The sequence below is a fragment of the Hyaena hyaena genome, unplaced genomic scaffold (assembly GCF_003009895.1).
Source record: "Hyaena hyaena isolate Hyena2069 unplaced genomic scaffold, ASM300989v1 scaffold_14, whole genome shotgun sequence".
NCBI lineage: Eukaryota > Metazoa > Chordata > Mammalia > Carnivora > Hyaenidae > Hyaena > Hyaena hyaena.
In genome coordinates this window covers 3,888,324-3,902,797 of record NW_024080646.1, presented here as the reverse complement: position 1 = coordinate 3,902,797, position 14,474 = coordinate 3,888,324, and the positions used below count along the sequence as shown (strand labels likewise).

Here is a 14,474-nt window from a genome sequence, read left to right as displayed (position 1 = left end):
GTAGGAGTATCATAAAGTGATAATGGGTAGCACTTATTGAGTGCTTACTGGGTATCAGGCTCTCAGTACTTTATTTCATTAACTCAACTCAGGAGGTGTTTGTTGAGTAAGTGAGGAGACAGACCTTTCAGATGACTCTCAGTCTTCAGAACTATGTATCTTGATGAATGGAAAGAATTTAGAAACACAGATAATCCTTGAGACAGCCTTATGAGAAAGGTATTGCTATTGCTGTGCTAAGTAGAATGAGGCCCCCCAGAGATGTCCATGTCATACCCTTAGGACCTGTAAATAGGTTGGTTACTTGGCAAGGGGGAGCTGAGGTCTCTGACCAGCTGCCCTTAAAATAACAGGATTATCTTGGATTATCTGGGTTTGCCCAATATAATCGCCGGGTTCTTAAAGGTAGAAGAGGGAGGTAGGAGAGTCAGTGTCAGAGTGATATGATGTGAGAAAGACTTAACTGGCCATGGCTGGCTTTGAAGATGGAAAAAGAGGCCATAAGCCGAGGAATATGGCAGCCCCTAGAAAAGGCAAGAAAACAGATACTCTTTTGAGCCTTCCTTCTTTGGGAACTGGCACTAATCCCTCTGTGTTAGCACCACGAGACCCATTTCAGAGTTTTGACCACCAGAGTCATAATAACTCTTTTGTTTTAAGCCACTAACTTTATGATAATTTGTTACTGCAGCCATAGGAAACAAAAACACACATCATCCCAGTTTACAAAGGAGGAAGCTGGAATGCACACCTGGAAAGTAGGGAGTGGAATCCAGATCCAGGCCTTGGATTTTAAAGCTCATTCTCCTAATCAACGGGGGAAGTGGGAGATGAAAATCCAAATATTATAAGACAGCATGTCATGGCGAATTTTGAGAAAACTATTGAATTCTAATTTTTAAAATCCATTAGCTAAAGGCCAAAGACTAATAAAAGAATGGCTCAAGAAAACTTTTAAGAATAGTGTGAAGGGCCCTCAAGTCCATAGTGGAGTAAAGACTGATGAAAAGAAAGAAAAATTGGCACCCTCACACTTGGCTGGTAGGATTGTAAAATGGTGCAGCCACTACAGAAAACAGTTTGGCAGTTCCTCAAAAAATTAAACGTAAAATTATCCTATGACCCACCACCAGGTTAATGCCTGAAAGAATTCAAAAGAGGAATTCAACACTTAGTCGTATGCCCGTGTTCATAGCAGCATCATTTACAACAGCCAAAAGGTGGACACAACCCAAGTGTCCATGAACAGTTAAGTGGATAAACAAAACATGCCATGTTCATACAAAGGAATGTTATTCAGCCATAATAAGGAATGAAGTGCTGATACATGCTACAATACGTACAAACTGGGAGAACGTTATGCTGACCGAAATAAGCAAGACACAAAGGGTCACACAGTGTATGATTCCATGAATACAGAATATCCAGAATAGGTAAATTTATAGAGACAGTGGTAGATGAGCAGTTACCAGGGACTGGGTGAGGGGACAGAGAGTTTCTGTGGGGTAATGGGGAGGTTTTGGAACTAGTGGTGCTTGCACAGTGGGGTGCACGTACTGAATGACTCTGAAAATGGAAGCAATAGCTATAGTCCTTTTAAAACCATATTCAGAAGAGGGAGGGGAGGGATGGAAAACTTCTTGGGGCTAATGGTTCAAGGACAGCAGATGTCCACTGCTGGCTGTGTTATAGCTTCTTCAAATAGAAGTGTGGAGTGTAGACTCTAAATAAAGCAATGCACTGGGCGCACTGGAGGCATAATAAACAGATATCATTTATTGTGGAAGAAGCAAATGGAGAAGGCTTACATTCTGAGTGAGTCCTAGTCTTTAGGACTAGATCCCAGGAAATGGAAAGAGTTCAGAAACACAGATGATCTTTAAAATGCCATGGAGAATAAAAGAAGTTCTAAGTCAAATGGTAGCCAGATGTTGCCTTCAAAAAGAGACGAAGGTGGTAGCAGAGGGTGAGTTCTAATAATCATAGGCTAGCAAGCCAGCCTAGAGCGGATTGCTAACAGAGCTCTGGAAAGGACTGGGAAACAGATGGTTTTCAGAAGTCAGCATGACTTCACTGAGAGGAAAAAGTCATGCTAAGTTAACTTCATCTCTGTATTGATGGAATAACTAGGTTAGGAAATGAAAGGACTGCCATAGACATGACATTTCTTGATCTCAGCGAAATGTTAGACTGCTCGTCATCATTGCACATGCCAGCGTTTGCTGGGTGATTGTGAAGCTGGAGAACCTGCAGGCAGCGGGAAGTTGTTAGCCGGCTCTAGTCAGCCTGAAAGGAGGTTGAAGAACAGCACATGGTACTCCCTCGAGCACATTGCCTCCTCTGCAGAGGGAAGGCCAGTAAGCCTCACTGTGGCCTGTATGGGAGACCAAAGGCAGGAAGAGAAGGAGAATGTGTTACAGATGAGGACCACGCAACTCAGTCCCACGATAGCTGGAAATGCTAAGCCCAGCTCACGGAGATGAAACTCAGCAGGGATAAGTGCAGTAGAGGTAGATGATCATTTATAGTACAGGATAAAGGCTTTTCACACATTCGTGTAAAAGATCGTTTGGAATCTAGATAGATTATGTTTTCCAGATAGGCTAGCAGTGTGTTGGAACTATGGAGTGAGCTAATGTAGCTTGTCCTAATGGAGGGAAACGTATCACGTTCGTACCCAGCCCTGGTCAGCCCCATCTGCCGTGTTGCGGTCAGCCTGAGCACCCCATTTTAGAACACTGGATTTGTACTGGGATGGCCTCGTGGCAGCGGACTAGGATTTTCTCAGCCCCTTCTTTACAGAAGGGTGGATGGATGACATGTAGTGAATGGGAACAGCCAGGTTGTCCATCTCGTTTCAGTGAACTGCCTGTATATAAACAGCCATTTTGGGGAAGGAGACGTGTGCATCCAGACAGAAGGTGCCCAGTAGCATAGTTCCTTCACAACACAGAATGCAGAGTGACACCTGGAGAGGCACTAGTCTGCCCTGTGCTGGGACTGTTTTGAGCGATGGGATGGATCTATAAATAAAGCAGACAAAGATCCTACTTTAAGGGCTTACCGGCCAGCTGGGGAGGCAGCCAAGAGAACCTGTCCTGTCAGAGACAGGACAGATGTGCTGTGGAGGAAAGCTGTAGCAGCCGGGGGGTAGGGCGTTTGGTGGGCCAAGGCTTCACTGATGGGGAGACTTGTAAGAGAGGTCCGAGGGAGGTTAGGGAGCCAGCTGTGGGCTGTCCCCGCCAGCGGGGAAGGACGCAGAGGGTGGGTGGGACGGCCACTGCAGAGTCACTAAGGCCAGAACGTTCACGGAGGGCACGCCTGAGGAACTGTGGGAAAGCTGGTGTCAGCGGAACAGAGAGGGAGAGAAGGATGTGAGCCCTGAGAAGTCCTGCAGGCTGGGTTGTGATGACGTCTGCTTTTACTCTCAGCAAGATGAGAGCCATGGAGGGTGCCAAGCAGAGGACCAGTGTGGTCTGGCTTGCATTTGAACGAGAACACTTTGGTTAACCAAAACTCAAGGGCAAGCATTGCAGGACCTTTTGGGTAACCTTATTCTTAACAAAAATTAAGGGATGCGTATATTGCATATTGTCTTATGAAAGGGGTAATGAAGGTTGTTTTTTTTTTCATTTTTTAATGTTTATTTTTGATAGAGGGAAATACAGAACCCAAAGCAGGCTCCGGGTTCTAAGCTCAGGCTCCAGGCTCAGCAATGAGCCTGATGTGGGGCTTGAACCACAAATCGCAAGATCATGACCTGAGCCAAAGTCAGACGCTTAACCGACTGAGCCACCCAGGGTGCCCCCCTGCTAATGAAGTTTAAAAATGACTTGAGTCGTGCCTGGGTGGCTTGGTTGGTTGGGCACCCAACCCTTGATTTCCACCCAGTTCATCATCTCCTGGTTCACGGGATCAAGCCTGCTTGGGATTCTCTCTCTTCCCCTCTCTTTGCTCCTCCTCGACTCATTCGCCCTGTCTCTCTCAAAATAAATAAACTTCTAAAAATGACTTGAGGTCTCTAAAAAGTTGTTACAAATATATGAGCAAACCCCTGTCACAAAAGAGAGATGACCAGTGATCAGCAGTGATCCCATGCCAGAGTGTCTGGAACAGGCCCTCTGAGAGAAAATCCTGTTGTAGGAGGGTGGTTGGCAAGTGGGAGCTGCTGCTGAGTAGAGAAAAGCCAGTCAGTCGCCCTTCGATTTCCGCTGCATGTGTGCTACAGGCCCCACTGTCTGCTGGCAAGAAGAGGTTAAACACAAGTGAAGACAGACCTCGGTCCTCAGGGATAAGATGCACCCTTGAAAGTGACCGCCATTACAAGGCTAGCTAGCACGAGTGGAGACCTGATTGCTGGTGAGATAGAACTGGGGCATCGAAACGTAAGGTGGAGCTTCCAAGCCTGCAGATCAAAGACTAGCACGTGGCCTAGTGACCTTTCAGGAATGTTTAGTGACCTTCATGGTCCTATTAGAAAAGGACCTTTTCTCGTGGTGCTTCCAGTTTCCGAGCCACAAACATTTGTCTTTGAGAATGATAGGAGACAAGAGCTGTCATTTCAAATGGGTGACCCCTCTCCCTCAGGCCTGCAGCCATTATTTGGCACCGTTTGGAAGTCATCTGGTTTTCAAATGTCTGGCTGCTAAGTACACTGGAAGTGCCCACCTCCTGGGTCTGCTTTGCGAACCATTTCACTGGGAACAGGCGGAGAAATGTTCTTGGCCGTGACTGACTGGGATGACTGTCTCATCCTTTGGGAGGAATTTTCAGAGGTTTAAAAGGGTTTGAGAACGACAAAGAAGTGGGCCAGACCGTTGCCTCTTTAAAGTATGGACTCAGTAGGAAGGAAAAAATATAAAAGATTTCGGCGCCCTTTATCTGCTTTCTAAAGTGAGGTGGTAAAAGTATGGTAACTGAAGTCAAGTTGTAGCCTTTCCTTTTTATACTGAAAATTTTGGAGGGAGAGCAGGGGATGGGTAATAACTAAATTAAGAGCTTGCCTGTGATCTCATCAGTCCCAATCTGGCAGCCTGGTTTAGTTGGGAAAATGAGTTGGAGGAAATGGCACATCTCAAAAAAAAAATAAATAAAACCCCTAGTTAAGTTGTGGACTGGCCTTCTTGAAAGTGGGGAAAATGGCATTGCCTTTTCTCCCTCAGATGAATGCATCTGATTTGATTGATGTTGAGCTGCTTCTCTGAAGTTCCATGCCCTTCCTGAGCATGCTTTTCCCATCAGAGAACTCGCGTTGCTCGTTAAAAAACCCGAACCTGCCATCCCCAGTAGCCCGGACTGGCACAGCAGGATCTTTATTTGTGTTTTCTGTCTGTAACCCGCTGTCACCACAACCTCAGGCCTGAGGGGCTCTGAGTGGACAGACTGAAGAAGGCTTCAGCCGTCCCCAAGCCTCACTTGGATGCCGTCCAAAATGGCCCCCAGAATCTCCCTCCAATGTATTGACCCAGTGGCTTTCCTTTGCACCTTCCCCGGTGCTGGGAACGGCGGGAGAGGAGGAGGAGCTGGGCATGCAGACCACCTGCTAGGGGTGCTTGTGCCTTGGGGCCGGCACCACATGCTGTTTTATTATTTGTCCCTTTCTGAGAAACAGGGAGGTTATACTTGGACTTGGCACCAAGCAAGCTCTGAAAGGATTATTTTCAGTGCTCCACATGTGCAGATGTGTACGAGCACTTGTTGCTTCTTTTCAACCGGTTTAATTTATAGGAAATAAAATGAGCCACAGAGGAAAAGTTTGAGAGTTGGACAGAACCTTCTCTTGGTGGTTTTGCTTCAGTTCTCTGCTTGGTGAGAGGGCCTGGCAGCCCAGGAGAGAGCAGATGGTGGTCCCCACCAGTGGTATGCAGCAGTTGGAGGAGAAACCCATAACGCAGAGGCCTTTGGGCCAGAGCATGAGGCTCAGGACACCACTCCCAGTGCTGTCTTGCAGGTGCACGAGAGCAGGTAGCAGAGGGCTCCAGGGCTCGAGGGGAGACTTCCTAACTCACGCTCAGCTTATTTTCCTCCTGTCTCCCTGTTAGTGAATTCTTAGGCTGAGTACCAACCCCACTACTTCAGAATGTAATCTTATTTGGAAATAGAGTCATTGCAGATGCAAGTAGTTGATATTGTACCAGAGCAAGGTGGGCCCGTAATCTTGATATTGGTGCCCTTGTTAAAAGGGGGAAACTTGGAGACAGAGCTGCACACAGGGAGAATGCCATATGAAGGCAGGTGTTACATTGCTGCCTGTGAGGCACTACTAGAAGGCGGCAGAGAGACCTGGCATAGATCCTTCCTTGGTGGCGTCATCAGAGAGAGCGTGGCCCAGTGGACACCTCAGACCAGGACTGTGGGCCTCCGAGACCAAGAGATCACCAGTTCCCATGTGTAAGCCATTCAGTGCATGGCCCCATGTTACGGCAGCCCCTGCAGACACACTCCCTTTCTCGCTTGTGTGGCCCTTATGAGCTCCACTGCCTGTCCTGTTGTGGGGAGCTCGCCTGGCCACAGCTTCCGTTACTGACAGCATCACAATCACTGGGCACCGTCTGAACCACTCCCAGCCTTCCTTTGCCCCAGGACCCAATCTCTCCCCAGTTTGGGAAGCTTTTCAGGAGCTTGCCTGTAATCTTAACGAGTTTCTGCTCCATCTGTACCACCTAGCCGCCACCCAGTGATGCAGAATTATTTACAGTGAGTGCATGGTTATGAGAAGAGCTTGGTGCTCCATGGAAGGAATAATCACAGAAATTACCCATGTCGCCTAAACATTGTGCTTTAACTTAAGGCTGCTGTTGGTCATCCATCAGCAGGCTTCTTGTTTTTTTTTTTATTGAGGACATTTTATTTATTTTTTAAAGTTTATTTTTACTTTGAGAGAGAGCGCAAGCTGGAGGAGGGGCAGAGAAAGGGAGAGAATCCCAAGTGCAGAGCCTGACACAGGGCTCGAACTTTTAAAGCTGTGAGATCAGGACCTGGGCTGAGATCAAGAGTTGGATGCTTAACTGTGCCACTCTGGTGCCCCATTCAGCGGGGTCTTTTAATTTTTTTTTAATGTTTTATTTACTTCTGAGAGAGAGAGAAGACCGTGTGAGCAGGGGAGGGTCAGAGAGAGAGGGAGACACAGAATCTGAAGCAGGCTCCAGGCTCTGAGATGTCAGCACAGAGCCCATTGCAGGGCTCGAACCCATGAGCCATGAGATCATGACCTGAGCCGAAATCAGATTCTTAACCAACTGAGCCACGCAGGTGCCCCTCAGCGGGTTTTTTTGGTGCAGGCCTTTTCTTTGCATTTGGGCCCATGGATCAGACTCTGTCTCTGGCTGCCATGTCCAGATTGGACTTATTTTATTTTATTTTTTAAGATTTGTGTGTTTTTAAGTAATCTCTGCACCCAGTGTGGGGCTTGAACTCATGACCCCAAGATCAAGAGTTGCATACTCTTCTGACTGAACCAGCCAGACACCCCCAGATTAGACTTCTTTAAAGTGACCCAAGAATCTTAAGTGCAAAATTCTATTGGTTATTCGGTGTTTTCCTAATCTTTCTAGTATCCCTTGCTTCATTTTTTTCAGTGACTTGCCTTGCTTGAATACTTTTTAAAGCACTTGGTGTTTTTATAGCATTTCTCCGTTTCCCCTTCCCATCTGATCAGTTTGTGTCGTCTTTGTTGAACAAATAAAAGGAGCAAGCACAACTGGAGTAAACAGGTTGGGGATGTGCATAATCAACTCTTTGTAAGTGCACAACTCGGAGTGCATATTCTAGAGAACAGCCTCCCCACCTGAGCTTTGAGTGTGCGGTGAGTGTTGGTCAGAGTGACTCACGCTGGTGGTTCAGGCACATGGAGGTCAGGAGAGCATTTTCTTACACACCGCGTTCCTCAAGAGGCCTTCTGCTGTCTCTCCTCCCATCTTCGACTGGTGGTAGTCCCTCCGCCAGCTTATCTTCTCTTTTCCCTTATCCCTCAGGTCTTAGCTTAGGTGTCACTTCCTCCAGGAAGCCCACCTTGCCTCCCTCAGGCCAGGTTACCTGTCCCTTGGATAACAACCTCCACTTCTCAGTCAGGGCACTCCCACCCCTATGTAAGTGTACCTCCTGCCCAACTGGAAGCTTTGTGAGGATGGAGCTCTTGGCTTTGTCAGTTCGTCAGATCCCCAAGTTCTGGCAGAGTAAGTGCTCAAACTATCTGTGGGAGGGAGGGAGGAACGGAAGATCACATACAGCCTTTCTCGGGAGCCTTCCACCACTCCTGCTCTGTGGGATAAGGTATGCCCCCGAGCCGGCAGTGAAGGGCTGTGCTCAGGCCCTCGCGGTGTTGGCCGTCCCAGGGTGGCTGTGAAGATCAGGGCGGTGTGAGCACGCATGAGAAGTAGACACACACATCCGTTGATGAGAATCTCACCAGCTTGTATTTGCAGGCTACTGAGTGGAGACCTTCAGGTGCTTTCTTCCATCTAATCCACGCCAGCTCTGGGTCTTCCAGTTCCTTCACCCCGACCCCCTGGGGCCCTGACACAGCTCCATGATCATCATGTTCCCTTCACCCTGGGCTCTGCGTTCCCTGTTCCCACCTCTTGGAATCCCACTCCTCCTCCAGGGCTGTCCCTCCTCTCCATGGGCTCCTTTCTTCCTCCGACTCACAGAATTGGGAGATTATCTATGTCAGGATGGAAGGGACGGTGTCTCTGTGAAGAATAGGCTTGGAATTCCAGCAGGTTGTCTGCTCTTTGCCCTCCTCCCAAGTACAGCACATGCTGTGCTTAGGGGCCTGTTCCTGAGAAGGGAAAGTATCCCCCCCACCCATGGCTAATCAGAGTTTAAATAGAGGAAACAGAACATTTTGGTTTTATTTTATTTCATTCAAGTATGTAATGGCCAGCCCTTCAGAAAGAGGGGGGAGGGTGTCAGCCCCCCCCCCCCCCCCCCGGTTGTAACATAGCACTGTGGGAGGAGGAAGCAGTTGTGAGGCAGCGGGGCTGGGAAGAGTGCCTGGCAGGCTCTGGTCCTCTGATTTCATAATATTCATTTGTTTTCCGGTGTCAGTCGTCACAGCTTTACCTTCTCCATGCCCCAGCAACGGCGCGCGGGCACAGGGAGGACCGCGGAGCAGGACACAGGTGGCACTGTGCAGCTGTGGGAATTAAGTAACTGAATGCCAGCTGTGTTCGCTTCCCAGGGCTGCCAGACTGGGTGGCTTAGAACAACAAAAATGTGTGCTCTCGCAGCTCCAGAGGCCCTAAGTGTGCGATCAGGGTGTCAGCAGGGCTGTGTGCCCTCCCAAGGCTCTAAGGAAGGGTCACCTCTCACCCGTTCCAGCTCCTGAGAGTGGCCGGCAGTCCCAGGCAGGCATCTTTGGCTTTGGGCTGTGCCACTCCAGTTCCTGCCTCCGTTGTCACACGGCCTTCTTTCCTCTGTGTGTATGTGAGGGTCCCCCAATGTCTACCCTGATTAAATCCAGCCATTGGTTCCAAGGCCCACCCTAGTTCAGAATCACGTCATCCCAACTTGACATCTGCAAAGTTCAAGGTTCCACACAAAGGTCAAGGTTCCATAGGCTTCAGCATGTTAGGATTTCAGTGTGTCTTTTTTTGGGAACACAGTTCAACTGCAGACTCCAAAGTGTATTCTTTCTCTCTTTCTGGTCGTGTAGGGAATGAGCTATAGAATCAGGGAATGCAGTATTCACCTGTGCCCAGTACCTAATGTGTCACCCTGGGCTGTGTTCGTGTTCACCCACCATTGTTGCGAACATGATTTTCTTTGTTCTAACTTTAGAAGTTACTTGCTTGTTTTTATGTCCTTAAGAGCATATTTCTGCTTTAATGGAATATTCCACCTGAGAGAGAGTGACCTTTCTCACAGCCAATAGAGATGCACCAGGGTTCTGGAAATAGAACAAAAGGTCAGTTTTTGGCATAAGAGGGAACATCTCGAGGGTCCGGGATGGCATGAAATACTGCCTGGTCAGACGTTGCTGGCTCTGGACTGCAGGGTCAAGAGCAGATGTAATGACCGTGGTCTGTGGTGCGCTGTCAGCCACAGGGCCACTTGTGTATCTCCTGGCTGATTAGAACACTCTATCTAGTATCTGAGGCAGTGTGTGCCTTTGGAAGCTTTGTGGCCTGACGCCCTGGTTTTCTCATACCAAAAATGGTTTTCTTAGCAAGGAGATGAAGCTACATGCAGGAGAAAGGTGGTGCTCTTCATACTTCCTGGAAAGGTTTGGAAACAGACCTTTCCAGATGCAGCCCTCCCCATGCGGGCTGCAGCCCTAGGAGCTTATTATCCCTTTAGGTTTTTTGTTTGGTTGGTTTTTTGTTTTGGTTTGGTTTTTTTTTTTTTTTTTTTTTTGTCTTTCTCTTTTTTCTTCTTTGGCAAATGTTTGTATGGAAATGTGATCTTTAATTCCTTAAAAAAACTATTCCTCTGGAGTTAATTCCTCTTTTGAAGTTATAATCTTCGGTGTAATGCTTTCTGGTCACTTTGACTCCAAGTAAAGTGTTAAATGTCACAGAAAGGAAAATGATACAGGCCTTCTGCATGCAATTTGAGCATCCAGGAAAATAACTGTACCGGTTGGAGGCCAAGACATGGAGGTGGCCAGTGTCCGAAGACCACTGGAGGCGGAGTTTGGCTGTCTACTGTCATTCTTGATGACTGCCATCTGATTGAATTCTTCCACAAATATAGAAGCTCTTGAAGAGGCAAATGAATCTGATTTTCTTCTTGGATCACCATGATTATGGATGTTTCCCCAATCCAGAGAGGAAAGCTGCAAATTCATAGGAACCCTCCAGCTTTGGGGCATAGCGCTTGGTCACGAGGGGCCTGTCGTTAGGTTTATACTGCTCAGAGTTGTTCTTGGAGGAGACAGAAGGCGAGAGTTTGTCATCTGTTGATATTTGCCTGCTCTGGCTAAGGCCAGAAGGCCCTCCTGGATTCAGAGATACTTCAGGAAACACGCTGGATGTGTACTCATCTCTGTCAGCTATTTCGAGCTCCCCAGGGCTTGAACAGCCACAGACTTGTGCAGAGCTGCTGTGTGGGTCTCTGCTCTGGATTCCTCCTCTGAACCCTGCATAAAGTGGAAGTCAACAGGATGGTCCAGCCCCAAAAAGGAAAGGAAGTGCCCAAAGATGCAGTGGTCCGTCCTTCTCTCCTCCCCACTCCTAACTGCTTGAGAATGGTCGTCTGCGAAAGGACCAAACCTACTGGATTGTTGGGAAACGTTCCATATTCATATTTGCTAAACCCGACCTATGTGTTAAAACAACACATTTTTTCTGAATGAAACTCGGGCTGTCAGCCTCTTCTAGACCTAAATGGTGAGGACCACACAGATGAGCACTCATTTAGCAGAACTCTAATGCATCCCGTTTGCTAATAGACACATTGTGGTTGGGACTTTGGAAAGAATACTTAATTTCGCATGCATTTGTGTTCTCTAGTTTTCTTGTTCTATTAAAAATGTCCAAACAAATTCAGTGTGTGGGAGGGAACCGTACGTTAGCACCAAGTAATGAAGAAAATGAACTAACACTAAGCCAGATGAGTTTGCTCAACACATTCCTTCCTCTGTGTTGCAGAAGACACGGATGTGGAGCACCACAAGGAATGGGTAGTTCCAGGCTTTTCTCTTGGGTGGATGGCAGGGGACGTTGGGGGTTGTGTAAAGAACCTCTTTCTGGAAAGGGGCCCAGGCTGAGAAGAGCAGGAGAATGAGGCATCGGTGGTGCCAGGAGCTCGGATATCAGGGCTGTTGTGATGGGTCACCCTCTGGCCCCCACCCATTTCCAGCCTGGTAACCTTCAGGCCAGGCTGGAAAGCCACCCTAGAAAATGTGGATGAAGGCAGACTTCTTGATGTCTAGGAAGTCTGCGAATACCCCCATCAAACCTACAGGAGAAGACTCTTGTAGTAAGTCTTAGAGAAGTGGTGAAGAGCATGACTTCAGATCCCCAGTTGGTCTCACCCACTAGTGTGTCCCCACCGTTAGCATGTCACTTACTTGCTCTCTTTAGCTGAAGCATTTAGAATGGGGCATCTAATGGATACTTAATAAGTATTTATTATTATGTCTGCTTAAGTAAATGCACACAGGCATTACAGTGTCAGAATCTGTCTGTGGTCTCTCTGAGTAAGAGCCCAAGGAGCCTGGCTGCTGCTTAGCAAGGTGGCGTGCTTACAGTTTATTTACCTCTTGGCTCTTGAGGCCTTGGTGGTGCACTCTGGCTGTGACACTTATGTTCTTGCAGCAGTGACAGGGTTCGGGTCTGTGGGAACCTGACAAGAAACCTCTCCCTTGAGAGAGGAGAGACACCCCTGTGTGAATGTTCCACAGTTGTTAGATGGGCCATGTGTCCTTGGAGTACGTACACCTTTCACGTCCTGCACGCCTGTGTGTTTTAGCACAGAGCTCTGAAGAGGTTCAGAATCCAGGTACTTTGCTGGTGAAACCCCCCTCAACCCAAGAGGGAGGTCCCCAGTAAAATCAGTTAATATTTATCGAGTGTGCATTATTTGCCAGGCACAGTTCTGAGGGCTTTCCCAGTATAGACTCACTTACTCTTTACAGCATTCCAATAGGTTAGTTAGCAGTTTTATCCTGTTGTTTTTGTTGAGGAAACTGAGGCTCAGAAGAGTTCATCAGTGGTCCGAAGTCATGCAAAGGTGACACAGCTGATGGCTTGCAGCTCGGACTGTTGCTTTAGTCCCCTTAACCATGTCAGATGAATCACCATGGGATGGACAGACAGCTGTGGTCCTGCCTTCCAGGGACAGGGACTCAGGGTCTGCCCTGAAGCATAGCACCGCCCACACCATTGATGGAGGGGCTGCCATGTGCTCTACCTCCGGACCCCTCCTCCAAAACAAGAGGGAGGCAGTGGCGAGTGGCCCTCTGATTGGTACACTTCTGGCAGTGGAAATCAGGAGCCAGCGACAGCACCAAAAAGGGAATGAGTAACTCTGTGAAGGGAGAGGAAATGCTTCCTGGGGCGAGGTTTTTAAGAATAAATAGGAGTTCACTAACCCTACTGAGTTGGGCATAGCAGGCAGAAGAACCCACATGCAAAGGACAGGGGTATGAAACTGCAGCGATCTTTCAAAGGCGGGGGACGGCAAGTCCTTTAGGATGGGTGGATGATGAAGTGCTGAGGGGAGGTCCTGTTCGTAGAGACTGGAGAAGCAGAAAGAGCCAGAAGACAGAGGGCCTGCTTTGCCATGCTAGGGAACCCGACTTTATGCTGGGCCACTCGACAGTTTAATATCACAGTTTTAAAACAAGTGCAGAATCTCCAAACCTTGATACAGTTTTACTGAAGAAAAAGATTACAAAAGTCCGTAAGTTCCACATCTGATGTTTGTTTCTAGTAACATCCTCTGCTTGTTTCTCGTTTTTTTAATCAGCAGTTGTCTTTGGCAAAAGTTACTTTCATATGCCAGGATAAGTACTTTTGAGAGGTTTTTTTTTTTTTTTTTTAATGTTTTCTTAAGTGGCCTTTGATTGCATAAGAGCATCATGCAGAACTGTTTCCAGTAGTTTCTTTATAGCAGGAATGGAGGATAGGACTGATTATGTAATTGTTCCCTTAATTTATTCTCAGAACCTAACGTGCTGCCAGCACATAAAAACCTGATGGTCATGGTGGCATCTGAGTGTGTCTCTTGCTCCCAGCACGATTGCTCCTGCGTCGTTCCCTGCACAGTAGATGTGGGGGGTTACATGCGGCATGACTGTTGGCAGCACTGGGCCCCCAGACTCCTGGCTCTGTCTGCTCCATCCTGCCGTGTGGCCCACGGCCAACAGCTCTCAGCGGCGAGGCGGTGCATGCGTGCCCCCTTAGAGTCCCTCGCCAGCATTGCACACACCGACCTTCGGATGAGGGGAGCCACGTCCTGGTGCTGCGCTGAGGTTGCGTTTCGCAAGGAGCCCAGGATACCATCTGCCAGAGGAGGCGGAGGGAGTGTGCAAATACTGCTGCGAATTCCATGAATGCTTAATCGCTATGGTTTGTTTGTTTTTTTAATTTAAGAGTGTTCGCATTTAGTTTGTTTGTTTGTTGTTTTTGTTTTTTATTTTTTAGAATAGTCCTTATCAGTGGCAGAAGATCCTTCTGTAGCATATTTTCAGTGCTGCCCTATCGCGACAGTGCCCGAACGGGGTATGTATATGCATGCTTGCTTCGTAGTTCTCTGGGTGAAAAGTTGTGACGCCTTGTGCATAACATAGCTACCCTTTCCATTTCAGAGAACTTGCCTCGCCTTTGACACTGCAAATGCAGGACTTGTAAATTTGAAAGATAAAAAAGCTCCACTTTCTTTTCAGCCAGAAAGCTTCCTTGTTGTGTGTGTGTGCGCGCGCGCGTGTGTGTGCATGTGCGTGTGTGTGTGCGCACGCACGCGCCAGTCCTCACCATATTGCTGGCTGTTTCTAAGTGTGCATTTTGTCACCTCTTCCAACACTGTAA

At 47.9% G+C, this 14,474-nt stretch overlaps 1 protein-coding gene across 3 annotated transcripts in view; it reads left to right on the top strand.

Annotated features, from left to right (window-relative positions):
• Positions 1-14,474, top strand: part of CABLES1 (Cdk5 and Abl enzyme substrate 1) — a 120,060-nt gene that overhangs the window by 65,677 nt on the left and 39,909 nt on the right. For all 3 annotated transcript variants that reach the window (XM_039217776.1, XM_039217771.1, XM_039217782.1), the window contains one exon: positions 14,091-14,168. In XM_039217776.1, the coding sequence (XP_039073707.1) occupies positions 14,091-14,168 (78 nt within the window). The remainder of the gene's footprint in view (positions 1-14,090; positions 14,169-14,474) is intronic.